A 20,023-nucleotide genomic window follows, 5' to 3' on the forward strand; every position below is an offset into this window, starting at 1 on the left:
TTTTGAGATTTTTTGTTTGTATTGTTTTGTTTTGTTTCTTTTTTCTTTTCCCCCCCATCAAGCTGGTTCACCTCTCACATCCTCTGAGCAGACGGAACCGACTGCACCGACTTTCTCCGAGAGAGCTTTGACCTGCAGAGACGTGAAAACATTTGGACATGGGCTCATTAAAAGTTAAAAGTTAAAAGTTAAAAGTACACTGTGTAAAAAAAAATATGTAAGACTTTTCTTGTAACATCTCCCTGTGAATGTCTTCGTGGAAAAATAGCTGCAAAAAACGTTTTTGGCCACTTGAGGGCGACAGAACCATGTTATGAAGCTAACATATAGCTAACATAAGCTAAGTTTATTGTTTGACTGTGAGCAGCATGACTGAAAATATGGGTATATATGGAAATGCAAAGAAAATATTGTTTGTGATATGGATATTAATCCAGATTATTATTTGCATTATTTTAAACGATTGTTGACTTTGTGAAATAGGGGAATAAACAATAAAAACGCCACAATAAAAACAGTGGCAGAGGTTTGTGATTCCTTTTCTAGTTTAGAGGTAAGTAGTCTGGATGTAAAGGGTGATTTCACAATTTCAGGCCTCTAAAAACACAAACAATCCTAAAAACAAAACCTGATAGGATGAATAATAACTTTTTGTCTCAACTATACATACAATATAATCTGTTCTCACGATGCCATGACCTACAATGACTATTAACAGGTTATCATTACTTTATTTTCATAAAGAAGGTTTGACTCTACCTAAGCAGCTACATAATCAGCACCTATGGCTTTTCATATTAAAAAGCTGACATAATAAGTGCAACTGCTGTTTGCTAGTTTATGAACAAACAAGATAAAGCTTGCATTTTCAAGTTTTGAACCAGAATCTTACAGGGCAAACACTTTAAACCTTTAAACAGTTACGTTAAAAATCCACCCACCTGATAGTTCCAGCTAACAGAGGGTTGAAAGCATACAGCCAGTCATGCATCTCTTTGTCATTGGCGGCCTGCAGCAGAATCCCACGATGCTCAGTGCACACAGCGAACGTGTTGGGAGTCTGGAGACATTCAACACACTCGGGTTACTAAGTCATATGAAGATCATTCAGGTTCACAAAAACACTGTTTATTTCTTTCATTGATAAATTGGTTTCAGCATTGAACGGCGGCTGGGTCGTACCCGTAGTAAGGTTTGTTTGTCCTCACTGTATTCCACCTTTGCAGAGGACAGGTTGATGACGGCTCTCTCCACGCTGTCCCTCTCGCTGCGGTACAGGTAGACGTAGGGCCTGCGCACCACCACGTAGCGCTTCACCCAGCCGCTGGTGTGGGGCTCAAGGAAGTGCAAGTAGCCCTTCTTTGACACGATGGGGCTACATGTGATAAAATAATAATATCTAAGAAGATGATTATTTCCTGAAAGAAAACATGTGTGTGTGTGTGTGTGTGTGTGTGTGTGTGTGTGTGTGTGTGTGTGTGTGTGTGTGTGTGTGTGTGTGTGTGTTTATTCTGACCTGACACGTATCTCCTGTATGTCAGGAACAAAGCTGTATCCTCTGAGAGCTTTCTTTCTGTCCACTGGGCTGAAAGGATCCAGATCTGGAGTCGATGCCTCTGAACAGGGTTCAGTCAGCCTGCAAAAAAACATGAATATATTAATATTAATAATGTGACAAAAAAAAGGGATAATAAGCTGGTGCCGATAAGCAAAGCAATTTTACTTAATTCTGAAAAAAAAAATACGAAAGACATCTCACTGCTCTGATTTAAATGTTTAAATGGGAACATTTTACAAGGAAAGTCTAAGATGTAAGGCGTAAGCAAATGAGATGCATTGTAGGAAATGTAGGATTCAGAGGTTTTAGGGCTTCAGTTAAAGTCAGGGTATTTTAGACTGTGATGCCTTTGTTTAGACCCATGGTTCTTAAACTGTGGTACGTGTAGCACCAGTGGTACACGAGCTTCCTCTGGTGGTAAATGTAGGAAAATCAGAAATGTGATCGGAGTGGAGCTGAGGAATTCTGCTCGGAGTGCGTAAAAATTGAAACAATAATAACAAATAATAATAAATGAAGCCTTATTTCTTGCTTCATCTTAATCTAATTTCACTATACTAGTGTCTGAAGTATTTGTGAGGAGGATGATGACAGAACAAATAATTATCTTATTGGGAATAAATCAGCCTACTGTGAAAAGTCTGGAGCTTTGCTCGGCCTATTTACACCACTGTATGCCTTTCACACACTTGCACCAAATTAAATCGACATTTAAGACAAAGAAGATATTGCTACATACCTGATGTCATAGTGTCCTTCGACCAGCGATGGGCAGGTAGAGGACGGAGTAAGCGTGCTCAGTCCAGACGATGACGAGTCCCTCATTAAAGATGCAGACATCTCAGACAGCTAAAACACACGCACACACACATACACAGACAGAGACACAAGACAAGAGGGACAAATACGGACAAAACATGCCAGCAAACAGTTAAGCACGAACAACACAGACACGCATTCAGAAAACAACTCAGTCAGACAACTGTCATTTATGCAGCAATGCACTGGGAAATAATTCTGTACCACTTCAACACAAATCCTCATCATGTCTAAGAGCCCCTCATTGATTAAAATATTAAAGAATACATGCACGGGGGATACTGAGTTAGTGGGAACCTCTCAATCTCTGAAAAGGAGGAACTAGTGAGGGATGAAGTCAGGAGAGAAACCTGTTGTAAGTGATGGGTATTGAAAGACAGAAGTGAGTGAAGACCTTGGTCAATATTATCCTAAAAAGGTTTCTTGTTTGACTGTCATATACATGTATCATCCACCAGATACAAATATATGGTATATGAATAACATTTACCCATGGTCTACAAAAAAAAGTTTAAAAGAATTGGGTGAAGTGAGATTAGATCAGAAAAGGAAAGAAAAGAATCTGTTCTGAATTATTACATGAGTTAATGGGTGAAATGTGGGGCTTAATTATTTTGTGACAGTACAGCAGCAAATGTTCAGAGGGATTATTGGGCCGGGTTAGAGGGCCTAGACTGGGGCTCACCTTGCTCTCACTGGCACTGCTGCTCACCTGGCTGTACTCTCTGTTGAAGGTGTGCATCAGCAGACGCAAACACTGAAACGGAAAATAGACAGAAAATGATGTTGAATTATGTCGGCACGGGATCACAACGGTTAAAAAACATGAGCTGAGCTCAGGCAAATGTTGTGGAGCAGCACTCACCTTGGCCGCCAGCTCCCTCTGCCTCTGGTTGGGGCTCTCGGGGATGAGGCTCGGACTGTGGCTGAGCACGGGGCTCTTTGCAAAGTCGCTGATGTCACTGCTTTTATACAGCACTTCCTGTCCGGCCTGCAGAGTCGCCTCCAGCTTCTCCCTCAGCAGCAGGTAGTGCCTGGTCTTCTCCACCTAAAACCACAAATGTGAAAGTTATATATCATTTGTTGTGGTCAGAAAGAACCTTTTTATATGCTTTCTGAATGCTTTACCTCCTCATTTTCATATTAAGTATTTTCACATTAGGCTGTGAGCAATAACACAGTTATATAAAACAGTTGCTACCTGAAGATGGAAGGTTTAAGGGAAGAATTGTACATAATTGTGTTTCATGATTCAGCTGGAGTAAAAGCAGTTTTTCCAAATTTAGAACCCATGGAAGACTAAACAAATTTTTTTCTGACTTATGTTTTGTTAACATCATCATTCTTACAAATCTGTCGAGTTTATAAACCCACCTCCTGAAGTAAGCTGAGTTTCTCCAGCTCCCACTGGTGGTCAAGGATGAGACTGTCACTGCGAGGCCTCCATCCAGCCAGGTTCTCCTCTCCCCGGACGTACGCCACCGAAGTATCCAGCACACGCCTGCGGCGGCGCTGCATGCCTGACGGGGAACAATAAGAAAAAAATGAATGTTTTAGAACACAGATACCCTGTTATGGTTCACAAATTTTTTATTAATTTTACATCTTTGTTTTGTCTCACCTGGACTTCCATTGTCTGCCACGTGACAGAGAGTGACTTCATAAACTCCTGTGACACGGTTACTGAGATGGAGAGAGGAAAAATTGACACAGTACATTTAAAAAAAAGGGAGAGGTGTGTAGAAACACACAGTGAAGCCTGAAACTCAGATTGTATAAATCTAAAAATCTGCACCTCTCAGAGGGACGGAGGCAGCCGGTGCTGAAGAGATTTCTGATGGAGCGAGAGGCCGGCAGCTTTGTGTCACGAGAGTAAAAAACCATGCAAAAATCTTTGGTGATCACTGTCGGTTGTGTGCAGTTCTCCATCTGATTGAAACACACAGAAAACATCAGAATACATTCGCAAGGCCACAGTGATTCCACTGATCTCAGTTCTAAAGAAATATTGTAACTTGCAGTTTTCCACATATTACCTCCAGATAAGCAGAGAGGGTGATGTAGATCTTCTCCCTGTAGGGAGTGACTCTGTTCAAGAGCAGAGAGTTGTGCATGGAACTGTCCCACGCTGCCTCAAACCGGTAGAATGTTCTGGTGTGAGAAAAAGAAAATGGGATCATTTACCTGCTTCATTTTAAAAGCAGAAAGATTGCGATGTGAGGTAAAGGGCATTCTTGTCAGAAAAGCCATTAGTGAAAATATAAAAAAGTGATTGCAATTGTACCTATGATCTACTCCCAATGAGACGCTGCCATAAACAAAGACAAAAGGTGAAAAGGGTGAGAAACTCGGCAAAGAAACTGATCCAAGCAAAATTAAACATGCAGTAATGCAAGACTTTAGCGACACACACACACACAAGCAGACAGATTCATACTTGTCATCATGTTTAGGCCAGAAGTATCCAGACGACAGGATGTTGAGGGAAAGAATGTTGGGGTCTATGATGGTCTCATCAGCCTCTGGTGTGTTTCGAATGCGACCTAAAAATCACATAAATCATAAATGAGATGAATTCATTCCCACTTGGACAAAGATTGTGTTGTCACTTTCCGTCATTACTCACCAATGACCAGCTCTTTCACCTCTTTCCACTCAATGTCATTTCCTGTTTCATGAGCAATGGTGACTGTGATCCTCCTCTGAATGCCCTGTGGAGGTTGTGAAGCAAATCAGCAAATCAATATTGTTACTAATCACATCCACTGGAACAAACTGTATCTCTTGCTATGATAAACAAGTTAAATGAATGTGGATGTAACATGTTTTATCCGGATATTTTAAATATAACTGCTGATGGTAAAAAGACTTTAAGCACACTGGGCTTAAAGTGACGTGAAAGACGTAAAAGGGGTTGTATTTAGTGTCTGAATTATTAGTAGGTGTGTTTAGGGCAATTTGGCAATTAAGTCAATCAGTATTTCGCTTCCAATTCCCTTTCAAATTCAGGTGCATCGATGCCTGGCATATTGCTATTTAAATGGCAAATGCAAGAAACTAGAGAAAATAATGATTAGCTGCTGAGGGGATTGAGAATTGCAAATTACAAATTTGAGCTGAAAATCAGTGCTTAAAAAAAGAAATGTTTAAGGAACCTTTCCACTTTTAAAGGTTGTGTAGATTGTAATGCAAATAATTGCTGTTTTCACATTTAAGACAACAAATAGCATCGCCACTAATGTGTGTGTGAGATGCTGATGACAAAGAGGAGGAGAAGCGCTGAAGTTTGATGTGTGTCCCCATGTGACACAAACCACCTGCCTATGTTGGCCCATCTAATGCCCCGTTTACACATGAAAATACTGCATCAATGACTATAGATCAGGGTGTTTTTGGTCAATGGTGCGGTGGCTTCCTGCCGCCTCCAGATAACGATGGGCCAACATTGTGTCCGACTACACCTCATTTTAAGAACAAAATACTGATGAGTGCAAGTGCTTTTGCTACTCACACGACACTGGCCATGAAAATGACAAATGAGCCAATTGGAAACTGTGGTTTGCATCAGTAAGACATTTCGATCAAAGCAAAAATAAGAAATCCTAGTTTAATTTCAAACGGAAGTACTATTGAGTCGAACAACATAGTCATGTGTATTCAGATAATTAATTCCTTTTTATTAATTATGTATATTAGCTACTGAGTCTATTCATGTGAACTTAGGAAAACATGGATGTCATTAAAAGGTGGTCAGACCTGATGTAAGAGGTACGTGCCGTGACAGGGCATCCCACTTCTGTGGTCAACAACAGCAGGTATGTAGCTGCAGACAAGGAAGAAATGTTGTTAAGTATTCAGTTTAATGTTACAGTATATACTATGACGAAGCAATTTTATTTAAATGACTCACTCTCCGTTGGCCTCCAGCTCACAGATCTCAAAGAAGGCCATGAGGTCATATTTGGCGTGACATGGTCCCGCAGTGGAGCGAGTCAAAGTGCTGAGCTTTGTGGCTGGCACTGAAGAATGACAGGAGAATAGATTAATGTGTGACAGACCAGACCAGTTCACCCCAGACTGAACTGATTAGCATTGAGCTGGAGGGGAAGACAGAGCAGGATGTGGAATTTTGCTTCAGTGTTTGTAGTACACTACAACACACACAAACTTTCACATTATATTAAAAATACATCGGCATGCTTTAAGTTTTCCTTATCAGTGAATGTTGAAGAAAAGTAATTATGGTTTTAAAATTCTTAATAGACTGAAAAAACACTTAAAACATAAACAAAATTTAGCAAATATGAGGCCGAACATACTTTACAGTTAGGTGTTCCATCTAAAAGTGTGTTTGCACAAGGCAAAAACATTGTATTGACACTATTGAAGAACATTATATTGTTATAGTGTATATTATTCATGAATTATTGCCAAGCTCTATACAGTATGATGACTATAAAAGCTATGGAGAATCATTGTTTATTAATATATTAGGGACGAACATGACATTCAGTTATTCAGGTGAAAAACACATTTATTGAACAGATGCAGCATAGCAGTTGTTTCTCAATTTAAATGATACAAGCTTTTACGGTTAGCCAATTATCTGCAGGTTTGACTTTATTCCTTCTTTTCCCAGTGATTTGATGATAATAAAACTTCTAAATCTACTACCTATAGAAGGCCATGGAGTGGAATAAATAAACAAATCATGGATAAATGCTAATGTTTAATCAACTCGACAAACCTGGTTTGGATAAGGGCATCACCCTGGGGAACTGTCTCCTGGAAGGTCTCAGGGGACTAAGAGACGAGACAAGGAAACCAAAATGTGAAATGTGTCTGAATAATACATTAACTCATAATAAGTCACCAGTTGAAATAAACATTAGTGTATAACCTGATCAGGTCTTTGCAGAGTGGAGGGAAGGGTTGTTTCTGATAATGACCAAACACCTCGAAGACGATGGGCTGAGTCTTGATGTACTCCACGAAAGATTTGGTCACCTCCACTGTGATCTGGGGAAGGACGGAAGCAGAGAAATTAAACTTCATGTTTCAGACTAGTCAAAGACCCTGTTTACAAACAGCAGCTAGCCTCTAAACATTAATATTTGTTAATAATAGGAGAGAGTGTAGAGTTCAGTACGCACATTTTGTACGTGGTAGAAACCCAGCGGAGGTCCTCTGCCTGTGTTCTTCAGCGGTTCAGTGGAGAAAGCTTCATCGTGACGGTGGATGAAACTGAAAGGACAGAAGATACAAGTGGTTAATATTTTGGAAAATCAGTTTATCTCTATCACATCTCAATAACTTTAAAAGAGATCAAATTTGTTGATGCAAATGAAATGTGGACACAAATGTATGCATTCTACTAGAGTTTTGTGCCAATAATAGTGTAACACATGACAATTGGACCAACAACATAGTCCTTTTCCTCACAGCGTCTATGACGACGTGCAGGGATTCAAGTGTTTCTGTTCAGTGTCCACTCACTTAAACTGGCAGAAGATGTCGGCATACTCGGCTGAGATGCTGGACGCCTGTAAGACGGTGACTCTGAAGGTAAAGGTGCTGCCAATCTTCAGGTGGGTCAGAGCTTTCTCAGGAGAGAGGTCCAGAGGAAGATCCAGACCCAGACCTAAACTCTTGGATGGGCTGCTAGGAGACTCCAGTGTGGCTGCACGTTACAGAGAAATTGGTAAATGTGTGTGTATTTTTAATTGTGCTTTTCTATTCTTAATGGCCATTTGCTTTACAGTACAATTTCGCATTTTACCATACAAACACACATTCATTTTGGCTCCTCTACAGGATAGTGTGTAACAGTTTTTCTATCACATTAGAGCAAGTAAGGATCAAACCTCAGTTGAAAATGCTTTATGTTGAAGCTGATAATACGTTTTGTTTTAGATCTGTATGACAGAGCAATTTCTCATTTCTTCTCCATTCAAAGTCAGAACAATAAAAAAAAATGACGCACACGCACCCATCTCACCTTCACAGGTGTTGTTGTTGACTTCGTCGACAGAAATTCGCATCACATCATTTTGTCCTTCTCCCTCCACAATTCTCAGCTCCTCCTGAGAGGTGTTGGAGTGCGACATAACACCAGGACAAACATCTGTTTGGAACTGAACACAAGACAAGGAAAACATGAGCTCAGCGAAGTCGACAACATCTGAAAGGTTTTCAACCGTCTCTCTGTTTGTTTTTAAATGACATGCTTAATTTTTACAGCAACACAAGCAGGATCATGACATACTTTAAAAAAAAAAAAAAACTATAAGGAATCACTACCTTCTCAAAATGTTTGTCTTCAAAGGAGATTTTGGCAGTGCCAGACTGCCTCACACCAGAGCCATAATCAGGGGCCTCCTCATCAGCTGGAGAAACACAAAACAGAGGAGAACGTGACCAACTTTTCAAAAACAAACCAACAGTTGCTCAATTTTTTCATTATCTTTATGTGTGATTATATCTGAAAAAACTAATACTCATATAGATGTTTGTACCTGAGATGGCCTGCACAGCCACTCTGAGGAAGCCTTTCACTTCCCCTTTCTCGCTGACAATGGCCACGCGATGCACCAGAGGTACTGGGTACAGCAAGTTACTCAGGTACACAAAAGCCCTGAGGATTAAAAGCAAAGAGAGTGATGATTTACAGCATATTAAACGAGTGTAATTGAGAGGAGAGGAGTTGTTTGTGTTTGGTGTTCGGTCGACGTCTGACCTGCCAACAAGACGGAACCAGGGGAAGCGATCGTAGAAAGGGTCGCCTCCGGTCAGGGCGTGGTCGCAGTCCTCCACAGCGCTGCTGGGGAGTTCTGCAGCACGGTCATACATTTCTCTCATCAGGTCCAACCTCTGCCTGCAGGGAGCAGATGACCAAAAAACACAGACAATGAGGGCCAGACGGCAACTGTCAGGCTACTCCTCCCAAGTCTTGTTTTAGCTGTAGTTTGGCTGTACCTTACAAAGACAAGGCACCATATTTTAAAATATTAATTTGTTTTTTTGCTTAATTCTATAAATTGTTCAGAATTCAACATTCAATCAAGTACTTTTTCTTTAAAAAAGTCTTCGTAAAAAAGACACAAGCCAGTAGACAGGAGATAAAGGGAAAAAAAGATTCTACATTCATACGTTCATACATATTAATGCAGATACTGATTTCATAAATATGGATGATGCTGTTTACATATATGCGACATTTCCATTACCTTGATACCTGGGAACATCTTAAAGAAAAAAATGTATTCTTAAAAGACAACATGTACTAAAAAAAAAGACCTCTATCAGGCGTTTTTCAGCCATACTTACTAAACATGAAGTAAAAATAGTAGTACTCCTAAAATGTATGTTTTTTTTTATTGTTTTATCTTAATTTCTATGTGGGGTGCATCAGAAGGCATGACACTGACATTAAAATGAACTAACTCTATCATCATGAACTTAAATAACTATAACTTAAATAAAAACATTGACCAAAGACTCTTCAAAGAGAAGATCGATAAGCTTATACCTGAGTTTCTCTAGAGTCCAGTAATGTGTAGCTCCATTCTTCTGATCCTGCACTTCGACAGCTACTATAGTCTGAGGGAAAGGTCGGCTTTCTCTCTCCTTGGCCACACAGGACGGCATCAGGTCAGGAGGCAACGGAGAGTAGAGAGTGTCCGTCAGCAAGACAAACTGGAACTGAACCTGAGGACGACACAAGAAATAAAACATGAGAGACTGACTCTTTACATCCCACTGTGATACTACTCACCAGCCCACTCACATCTCCAAACAAAAGCAAATTCCACTATTCATAAACAATTTTTTTTTTTTTTTTTACCCAAACGAAATATGTCCCAGTGTTAATTAAGGACAATGTTTACTAATGCCCCACCTTCTTCTTCAGCTCCACACTGATAGCATTGGCCTCCTTGAGGAAGATGGCGTTGCCCCAAAGCAGATCTCTGAGAGAGGTGAACTGATAGAAACGCCACTTTCTGAAAGCCCACAGAGCCAACTCGGTCTCATGCTCTGTCCAAGGCACTGAGGAGGCAAGACAGTTAATGTGAGAATCACATATGATCAAATAAAAGCCAGATTTGTTTGAATAGAGACGAACTGTGTTTGTGATGTTGGGCTATTTAAATAAAATTGACTTGACTTGACTTGACTGCATCACCTTCCTCTTCAGGCTCCTCCTCTTCTTCGGGTGACTCCAGGTACCGAGAGTCCACTTGTTTCTGAAGAGCCTCCAGTTTGCTCTCATAGTCCTGAAAGAAAATAGATGATCAGAAAGAGAAAAAACTTTTATGGGGAGTTCTAATTCTAATTCACTGTAATATCTTCTTGTCGTGCTCTCTCTCACCAGTCTCTGCTGTTCTAGCAGGTTACTGGCTTCTTCTCTTTCTTTACGGTACTGATCCTCCAGTTCCTGAAGCCTGGAACAAGATTTACATAGTTAGAGTTACAGTAAATGACAAGGCCATGTTATTAAATTAAATGTTATTATTGTCCAAACTCACCTCTGCTCCATCTCCTGCTTCATGTCGATGCCTTGTTTCTCCAGCAGTTCTCTCTGTGCAAAGGCCCAGTCGACGGGTTCCACGGGCGTCTCAGCGCACGGCGTCCTCTCTCGCTCCAGACGAGCCTGTTCTGGGTCGTTGAAGCGAAACACGTGGCTCTTTCCCATTATGATTCGATTCCCTATGAAGTTAAGTTAGGAAAGGGTTGAACGCCTTAATGAATTCTAAAATTAAATAGCAATGTATTAATTTTTAGAATCTTACCTGATCGCAGAACAATAGGTGAGGTCACTCTCTTCCCATTGACGTATGTCTCTGATCCCTCACACGGCTCAAGGATGACACATCCTAATTTGCAGATATAGCAGTTATTTTAAATATATTCAATATAACAAATGGAGGATTGGAACATTCATTTTCACATCTTAAGGTAAAAACAGCTCCAAGCCTTTTACCTTCTCCCTGAGGGCCTATGGTGCTGCTGAATGTGCAGTGCTCATCTTTGATGAAATGGCCACTGAGAACAATGTCTTGGCGAGTCTTGGCATTTTCACGGCCAACCCTGTGGGATAACGATGTCAAATTGAAAATGAGTAATAACAACAGCTCTGCGTAAGGACTACACCTCGAAACAGGAAACGTGTAAAAGCCCTACTTTGTAGTGCCGTCTTTAATGTAATAGAGAAGACATTCAGACATCAGTGGGTCTTCGTTCAGGTTCACCAGGTGAGGCGTCTGAAAGGTGAAGTCATGATCTTCGTTATTTAATGTGTGTTTTTGAAAGAATAGACACATCGACAACAAGCAGCTTGCAAACACCTCACCTTTTTCGGGGAGAAGACGCCCAAGGTGCCTCCGTCTTCTCTCATGGCAACACCCATCTCAGCCAGCAGGGCCTCTCTACAGTGAGCACACACACACAACACATCGCACACAGTGGTAGGGTTGTGTGAGCTGAAAGGCCTGGATGATGCATGAGACACTGCTCATAAAATATTTATACAATTTCGAAATGTCAGGCTCCCATCAAAGTCAAGAGAATTCTTTCATAAAAAGAAAAAGAAAAATACCTTCAATATCACATAAATGACTCATTAAGCATGGGTTTAAAAACATATGGCACTAATGTCATGTGACCAGAATGTGAGTGACGGATGCAGTAATCATGTGAACCAATTTAAAAATGACGGTATCACACTGATATCAGTATCAGTAGCTACTCCAGGCTGTGATGATAGTATCAGACGAAAATCAGGCCACTTTATCGGAAGAAAAAGTGGTATATCGAGCCATCCCTGTTGTCAGTTTCATCCATAGATTCATACTTTCATCTAAATTATATTCTATACAGCATATGACAGATTCCTAGACACCAGGAAGCAGCAAGGAAATTCAAATAGCAAGCATATCCTTGAATATAAATCATGTCAGGTGTTCAATTACATGAATGAGGGACTTTACTTTGGTTTTGATGAAACAGACCTGATAAGTAGAACTGCATAAATGTATATGAATGAGAGCTGAAGACCACATGACCAACCTCTCCATGCGAATGGCCTCCGTACGACGCAGCTTTTCCTCCCAGGTTTCATTGAGCTCAGCAATGATTTTCTCAGTTTCCTGTGAAATGAAGACATGGATCTCATTACTGTTTCTCCTAACTCTACATTAAACTAGACAATTTTCACCTATCTATCCTACCTTGAGCCTCTCGATGGTCTCTTCACTGGCCGGGCTGAAGATGCGATCATGAAGGTTGGTGATGGACCCGGCGCGACTGGACAAGGCCGAAATGGAGGGAGACGGGCTCATTCCTGTCATGACGTGGGTCACTGTGGAGAGATCACCCCTTTGATCGACAGCCTGGCGATTATTTACAAAGTTCTTATAATCGCACAGGTCTGCCAGAGAGAGAGGCGTTGCATGGAAGAGAGCAAGGAAGGAAGTACAGGAGGAAGGGAAGGTAGAAGCAGATGCCAGGTAATTAAGGAAAGACATCAGGGATTGAGAGGAACACGCGGAAAATGGGAGAACGACAGGGAGGAGTACAACAACAAAAAAGAAGAACAGAGCTCAAATAATGGATCAAAGAAGCAGAGGTCATTTAAGCCATCACAGACGGAGAAAAAAGAAAAACTCAAACCACCCAATAAATGAAAGATATTGAATGTTAGAGGCAATATTCTCTGACACTCAAATACACAGAAACCGAGTCAACAAGCTTGCAGGCATGAGATTATGACAAAGAAACAAAAGAATACTGTATGTCACTACAATGCAAATTTAGCTTCACCAATTCGATTCTGTCTGTTGAGCACAGCTCAAAGCTCCTGAGTCATAGATCCACGCACAGAGAACCTGGATGCAACACTTGCCCCTCACTGATCTAAAATGGCGTCCTCCCAGTCAGTCCTTTATTCCATGATAACCAATAATTGTTTTAGAAGGTGCATTAACCTGCATGCTTTATGCCAACCATGATTTGTATGCTGCCAACTTTTCTAATGTATATTGGAGAAAATACGCAAACAAGTATGCATAGGATTGGGGACAGGACAAAGTTTTTCAGGCATTTTATAAATGTGCTTACATCAAAATAAGTGCTTACAGCTTCCCGTATTAAAACGAGAGGCAGAAAATTAGTGATACCATGGAAATAAGAACTAATGGAGAAAAATGGAGGCCATGTTGCTGAATTTTCAAGAAAAAACATAGATAGATTTATATTTTATCCTTTTGGGTGGGTAATATTTGTGATGCTCTTAATAATTACTGTATGATTTAAATAGTTTTTGCTTATTTATCTATATTCTCTGACTTCACATATGGTCTCTTGGGGTTGCTAGTCAGGTCTCTGGTGTGGTAGAGGAGGAAGGTCGGCTTGGGATTCATTTCTTTTGGTTGCAAAGCGCAGGCTGGCTAGATTTATTTATACACACATTTCAAACCAGCGATGACTGGGCCGGTGCAGCGATACGCTGATAGGACAGAGGAGAGAAGACCATGTGTGAGAGACACTGTCTTGGATGTGAACTATGAAAAATGTGTGTGTGTGTGCATGTGTGTTTACACCCTATATGTTTGACATACATATACTGTGACTGGAAGTTGTGTTTACCCCATGCGACACTCACTCTCTATGATGTCTCCCAGGCCCTGTGCGTACAGCAGGTCCTTGAGGCGAGCCACCTCCTCCTTCAGCTCACGCACCAGCCGGTTGTTGGGGTCTTCGTTGATCACAGCATTGCATCGAATCTGCTTGGCACGGTCAGCGTACCTGGAGGAACAGAAAAGTGCTAATCGGTCAACAGGTATCTGTAATTATTCATTACTGACGCAACACTACAGAGCAACATAATGTTAAGTCCATTTTCCTTTCCATGCATCCAATTGTTGCAAAATCTAAACTGTTTACTCTGCATGTGTAATGGCAAATTCAATTTCTTTGTCTAGAACCTTTCCCTAACACAGAATACCAGGTCCTTTTGTGTATTGTGTATTGTATATTGTGTAATTAGGCTGCCTATCTAGCCTGAACTTGCACCTTATTACAACATCCGCAGGGAGTCGGCTCCCCGATACCTACAGTAGACAAAGAGGTGTGAAATTAGGTGGGAAAGGCAGACTCCTTTGTCTATTGGAGGAATGCAAAAGGGGAGTTGCTTGGTTATAAATGTGGAGTCACTTTGCTCCGGGTCTTTCTCCAGCTAGGATCACGCCTGTGAAGATTGACCTTTTCCTTGCAAAGAAAATAAAACCTTGTCGGCCAGCAGAAGTTCTCTATTTCATTCTTCACCGGCAGCAGAGAATTTCCACAACACATGTAAAATCTGTTGCCTTAGTGTGCAGGGAGAAACTGCACATTTATATGATGATGATGTATACGACTGACTATCTTTAAAATATATTTAATTGACATTAGTTTCTTACCGGAGAGTACTGAGGGTTTCATCATAGTTGATGTCAGCCGGGCTGAGGGCAGCCACCATAGCAGTGCGAGAGTTTCCTCCTACAAGACGGAAAAGAAGACGAAATGCTCCAATTACTAGCAAGTAGAAAATAAACAAGCAATGTTACATGTCTAACTGATTATGAATATCACGGATTATGTGCCTTCACTGGTATTGATGCAGAATGGTCATTGTCTTCATCACAATGCATCTTATTATGATAAAAATATATTTTTGGGTGTTGAAAATAATTATTTCTAATTAATATTAGAAGTAGCAGTAGTGGATTAACCACTACAACTGTACATCTTTCTTATAAACCACCTTTTTGCAAGAAAATAAAAAATCAGTATTCGTAGTAGCAGCAGTAGTAGTAGTAGTGGTAAAAAATAGTATATACCCAAGTTCTCTCTCAGTAGCCAGGTCAGGACTGAATCTCTGTATGGAATAAAACTTTCAACCTTCTTCTTTTTCTTGTTCTAAACACAAAACAAAAACAAACTGATTAATTCGTCATTGATCCTGAAGAACAAAAACAGAGTACATCCTCTTTGCCTCTTCCCAGCTGTGGTAGCTCATGTTGCTTACCTTGTTTGGTGCCGAGTCCTGCTGATGAGAGACAAATGTGTTATTATTTAAATAACAGGAGTACGTAAAGAAGATGAGAAATTAGTAAAAACCATACCTGTTCAGCTAGAGCGGAAATAACTTTGCCCAGAGTGGTTAAAGACTTGTTGATGTTTGCTCCTTCCTGCAAACACAAAAACATCAAATTCAGTTATCCGACATGTTTTTTCCCCATCTATTATGTGTGAATGTTTTAAAAATGCCTCATAATAATTTATATCACAATAAAGGAGCAACCTCCCTCTCACCTTCAGTCTGGTCCCTTTAGCTCCGGTTGAGTCAGCTCTCTCGCTGCCGGCCAAGTCCACCAGACTGATCTTGCTGACCTATTTGACGGTAGAAAATACTTTTAATTATTTCACCTGTAACTCACATAAAAGAATGGGCAGTAAAGCTTAGCTTGTGGTTAAAAGTCAATACTACAGCATTTCTATTAGATAAATAGATTGTGACTTGTACTCGTGTCAGTATGAGCTGAACTTAGTGTCAGAACCTTTTCCAAACTGTTGTCCGTCTCCATGTCGTGTTTCTTCTGTGTGAAGATGATGTTGAAGACGGCGTGGGAGCGACTGCTGGTCTCATTCATGTTGGTAGCAGCCACAGTCCTGAACATTTAGGAGGATATTATTCACTCCAATTCACCACGACCAAATCGCTCATCTAAATAACATCTGCCATCCATCACTACATCGACCATCATGAGAGAAGGTTCATCCATAATTTGCAAACAAGCTTCAGTCACCTGGCTTTGTTTCCAGAGTCCATCAGGTCCTGGATGTCGTTGTAGGAGGTGACGGCAAGTTTGGATAAATCTTCAACATAGGGTCCCATCAGTGGATGCTCTCTGACCCGCAGGTTGCCTTTGTTTTTGGGGTTCAGCAGGTCACGCACACGCTCACAGTAAATCTCCATGTAACTCACCTGTAGGAGGCAAATAGGAAGTCATATCATACAACTGTGTACTGTAATGAGCTATACAGTAGTTACAGTTGTACCTATTGTGGGAGGTAAATATCAAAAATCAAGTGAATAATCTGATTCACTCCAGATCTCAGGTGGACCATGAGAGGCTCTTAACAATAAATCACCAATCATTTGTGTGATTATGGGCGGTTCGGTAGAAACATATTCAAAGTTGGTTAGTATTGTTTAATTGTGTCTTTAAGTTTGAATTGCATTGTATGGACTATACAATGCAATTCAAACTTAAAGACACAGGAATATGGTCTGGGACCTTTAGATTGGTCCCAGACCAATCTAAAGAGCCAGCAAGACCATGGTATTTCAGATAAAATTATGTCTTATGTGGATATTAGGAATAACAAAGGAAAACATGTGTATATCCTTGTGTGTTAAATACACATAATTATTGGGCTGCAGACTCCCTAAAATATTTCAGGAGAAAATGGTGGAGGTCAAGATCACTCACCTCCACAGAGTAAGACATGTTGTTGTCATTATTGCAGTCATTGATTTTGGTGAAGAGGTCCTCACACAGCTAGGAAATAAAGAGGAGATTGTCACTTTTATAGTCAGAATTGCACCCATATACGTTGTTTTTCAATATTATTTAAAAAAAACACAATCAATCACATCAAAATACTATTGCTGTGTTTTTACTTTCTGATTAGGAATATTGACATTATTTTTCTCTTATTGATCAATAAGAATTGTACGCTGTGTTACCAGAGGAATGATTCCTTGTTGGTCCTTCTCCTGTCGTCCCATCATGGTGTAGCTTTTGCCTGCTCCCGTCTGGCCATATGCAAATATGCAAACGTTGTAGCCTTCAAAGGCATGAAGCAGCATCTCCTCCCCGATGTCCCTGTACACCTGCATCTGGGACGCATAGTTGATGTCCTCCGGCTGCAGATGTGGAGGGAGTGGAGTGGAAATAATGGCAAATGAAGTTTAGGGAGACATGCTTTTCACAGCATGACATGTCATCAAAAGCAAGCCCGCTGCTACAACAGAATGTGTTTAACAGCATGAAATTATTGTCAAACTATAAAATTAGCCGTTAGTTTGAGAGCAAGTCATTCATTTTTTCTTATCTGAGCAGCAGCAGTATGTTAAAGAAACAGAGATAATGATACTCACCGTAGTGTGTGACCAGTAAGAATAGTCAAAGTTAAAGCTCTTGTTTTCTTTTGGCTGTTTGGGGTTCAGGATAGCTAAAAAACATGGAGCAAAACAGACCCATCAATTAAATAAAAACAAAAGTAAATATACACCTTTCAATGCAAAGTGACACACCGTTTGTCTCCTTTATACGGTATGCACATTCAGCTGTGACAGTTTTTTCCAGAGTAATTTACACATTAAATAAAACAATGTAAGGGTGTTACCCACTCAAGCTGCTACAACCCCACAGTTTGGAGTGTCTCCTTTTAGACTCAATTTAATTCAAATTAACAATCAAACTAAACAAAGGATAACAGATCAGGAGCGAGGGTGGACAGACAAACAGACAAACAGACAAACAGACAAACAGACAAACAGACAAACAGACAAACAGACAAACAGACAAACAGACCACTGGATTGTCTACACAGATCAGACAGGACTTATAAGAGTTTAATGAGTGTCAATAGCAGATGTTATTAAATGCACCTTGATCCTTTATTAAAGAGAGGAGGGGTGCAGTATATGTGCAGTCAAAAACCAAAACAAACTGAGCAGATGTGCAGATTTTGCTTGCTGCAAACTGAATCCAGTGTCGCCCCCTGCAGATAAGTTCAACATAGCAGCAGAAATCTCCTGCTGAAACGTGAACTCAGCCAGAAACAACAGTAATGCTAAAATTCAGGGGAAAAAAAATAAGAGGAGAGAGCTGTAAGCAAGTTAATTAGCTGAAACAATGAAAATTCAGACAGAGTGAGGTCATTAAAAACACTGACAGGCACAAACGCGCGCACACACACAAACAGTGTGTTTGACATCAGCTGACCCTGTCAGGGCTCAACCATAACAATGAGGTCTCTTTGGTTCCTGTAGCTTGTGTGATGAGAGCGCAGAGCTGTGGCGGTCGCTGAATCCTGCACACAGTGACAGGGTTTCAGGCCTGACTGAAGCTTTTGTTTCCCTGTCTAAATGCCAAGATGGCGCATGCTTTCCTACCCTCTCTCCAGCTACCGGAGGCCAAAGCTGCCTACCGGACAAATATCTGAGGTGAAATGCAAAACTTGGCTCAGTGATAGGTCACAGGACTGCAATGTAAACAGAAGCACAGAGCCACAACACTGTGGGTCGAATAAAGGCAAAAGTGAGGACGTATGATTTGCCGTACACTGTAAATGAAGATAAAACTGCTGCATCAGAGTGACTATGAATTATCATGTTCCTAATAAAATGCTTATTTTCATATTCCTGTTGACATGTTGCAATGCACGATCTAACAGGACATTCAAATCTGATGAGTAATGTAAATAATCTACATTATGTGACAAAGATTGAAATACATGTCTAAATCCAATGGTTGCTTATTCTGAATAGGACCTTGTTTAACCTCAGGTAATAAGAATGATAATGCTGTTAACAAGACAGTGTCTTATTCAGACTACTGTCTTAATCAGGGCTGATATCAGAATATTGTTGCAAAGTAATTACTGTCTTTACATGTTGGGATTGAAGCAGCATGACTAGTAGATTTCAAAATGGGAAGTATGGACAGATATTTATAATTAGTCTGGTATTTTTCCAAAGATCTATTGAGATTGTAGCTTTGACAATTGATATGTAGCTTTTATCTTTTTCATCTAAAACTTGCGCTGTGTCATAATCAGTATATTGATAACTGATGAATAACGTATAACTGAGTAAGGACAAGGAATAGTACAAAATGTTTAAAGAGTATACATTGCATGTACATGTACATATTATATAAATGTTTAATATATTTGTTTTGCGGTCTCAAGGTGTACTTTGTTCTATTAGAACAAAGTGAGCAGCAGATCAATACTGTAGCATCTCTCAACACCTAAATATGACATAGTCTGTACATCAGTGTCAGTCCAACTTCAGTGTTTTACAGCTACATCCTCACTGCAGTCAAATCATGTGCCACATACGCAACCCTTCAGCTCGTACTCACTTGTGGTGTTCCCCGTCATCTGAATGATGCATTTACTGTCCTTCCCGATCTCTCTGGAGTTGAAGGGTCGAACCCTCACAGCTACTTTCACCGAGGCCGCTGCCATGATGCAGGTGGGTGTGTGAGCAAGTGGAAGAGCTGCAGATCCTTGTGGCGACGCACACAGACAACTGACTCCTGCACAGGCAGATCACGAGAAACACTTATTAGAATTGTCAGCAACATTTGCTGTCAAGCACCTATATGTTGTCATTACATTAAACCTCAAAATTATTTAATAATCTGGCAAAAGGATTTGTTTCACCTGACTCTTTTGTGGCTTGTTAATGTAAAGATAGATCTATATTGAGGGCGCAGCTTTGACAAGCTCAGCATACAGCTGAGAATAACATGATCCTCCATTTTCAGGCCCTGAATCAGTGAGTTTGTCTTCAGCCAGAGACTCAAAACT

The 20,023-nt window shown here is 40.5% G+C and overlaps 1 protein-coding gene across 2 annotated transcripts; it reads right to left on the minus strand.

Moving 5' to 3' along the window:
- Nucleotides 1-74: 74 nt before the first annotated feature.
- On the minus strand, nucleotides 75-19,678 carry kif1ab (kinesin family member 1Ab; the record flags this gene model as incomplete). Of its 2 annotated transcripts, XM_083889822.1 has the most annotated exons (48): nucleotides 75-132; nucleotides 942-1,060; nucleotides 1,183-1,375; nucleotides 1,517-1,636; nucleotides 2,298-2,407; nucleotides 3,063-3,134; nucleotides 3,243-3,425; nucleotides 3,752-3,897; nucleotides 3,999-4,060; nucleotides 4,173-4,306; nucleotides 4,414-4,528; nucleotides 4,662-4,685; nucleotides 4,815-4,920; nucleotides 5,004-5,088; nucleotides 6,134-6,200; nucleotides 6,288-6,396; nucleotides 7,125-7,180; nucleotides 7,278-7,396; nucleotides 7,531-7,621; nucleotides 7,874-8,057; nucleotides 8,376-8,511; nucleotides 8,678-8,763; nucleotides 8,893-9,011; nucleotides 9,114-9,251; nucleotides 9,906-10,084; nucleotides 10,275-10,423; nucleotides 10,560-10,650; nucleotides 10,746-10,818; nucleotides 10,903-11,083; nucleotides 11,167-11,250; nucleotides 11,358-11,464; nucleotides 11,558-11,637; nucleotides 11,727-11,802; nucleotides 12,443-12,522; nucleotides 12,604-12,803; nucleotides 13,842-13,880; nucleotides 14,037-14,179; nucleotides 14,833-14,911; nucleotides 15,253-15,331; nucleotides 15,441-15,458; nucleotides 15,538-15,603; nucleotides 15,728-15,805; nucleotides 15,973-16,084; nucleotides 16,222-16,400; nucleotides 16,909-16,977; nucleotides 17,166-17,345; nucleotides 17,580-17,653; nucleotides 19,573-19,678. In XM_083889822.1, the coding sequence occupies 48 exons, from the start codon at nucleotides 19,676-19,678 to the stop codon at nucleotides 75-77; spliced, it is 5,154 nt and encodes a 1,717-aa protein (XP_083745948.1). The 2 variants fall into 2 exon arrangements, with proteins under 2 accessions (XP_083745948.1, XP_083745949.1); XM_083889823.1 differs by lacking the exon at nucleotides 13,842-13,880.
- Between the last annotated feature and the right edge of the window lie 345 nt (nucleotides 19,679-20,023).

The sequence above is a fragment of the Microchirus variegatus genome, assembly GCF_963457635.1.
Source record: "Microchirus variegatus genome assembly, chromosome: 5".
Lineage (NCBI taxonomy): Eukaryota > Metazoa > Chordata > Actinopteri > Pleuronectiformes > Soleidae > Microchirus > Microchirus variegatus.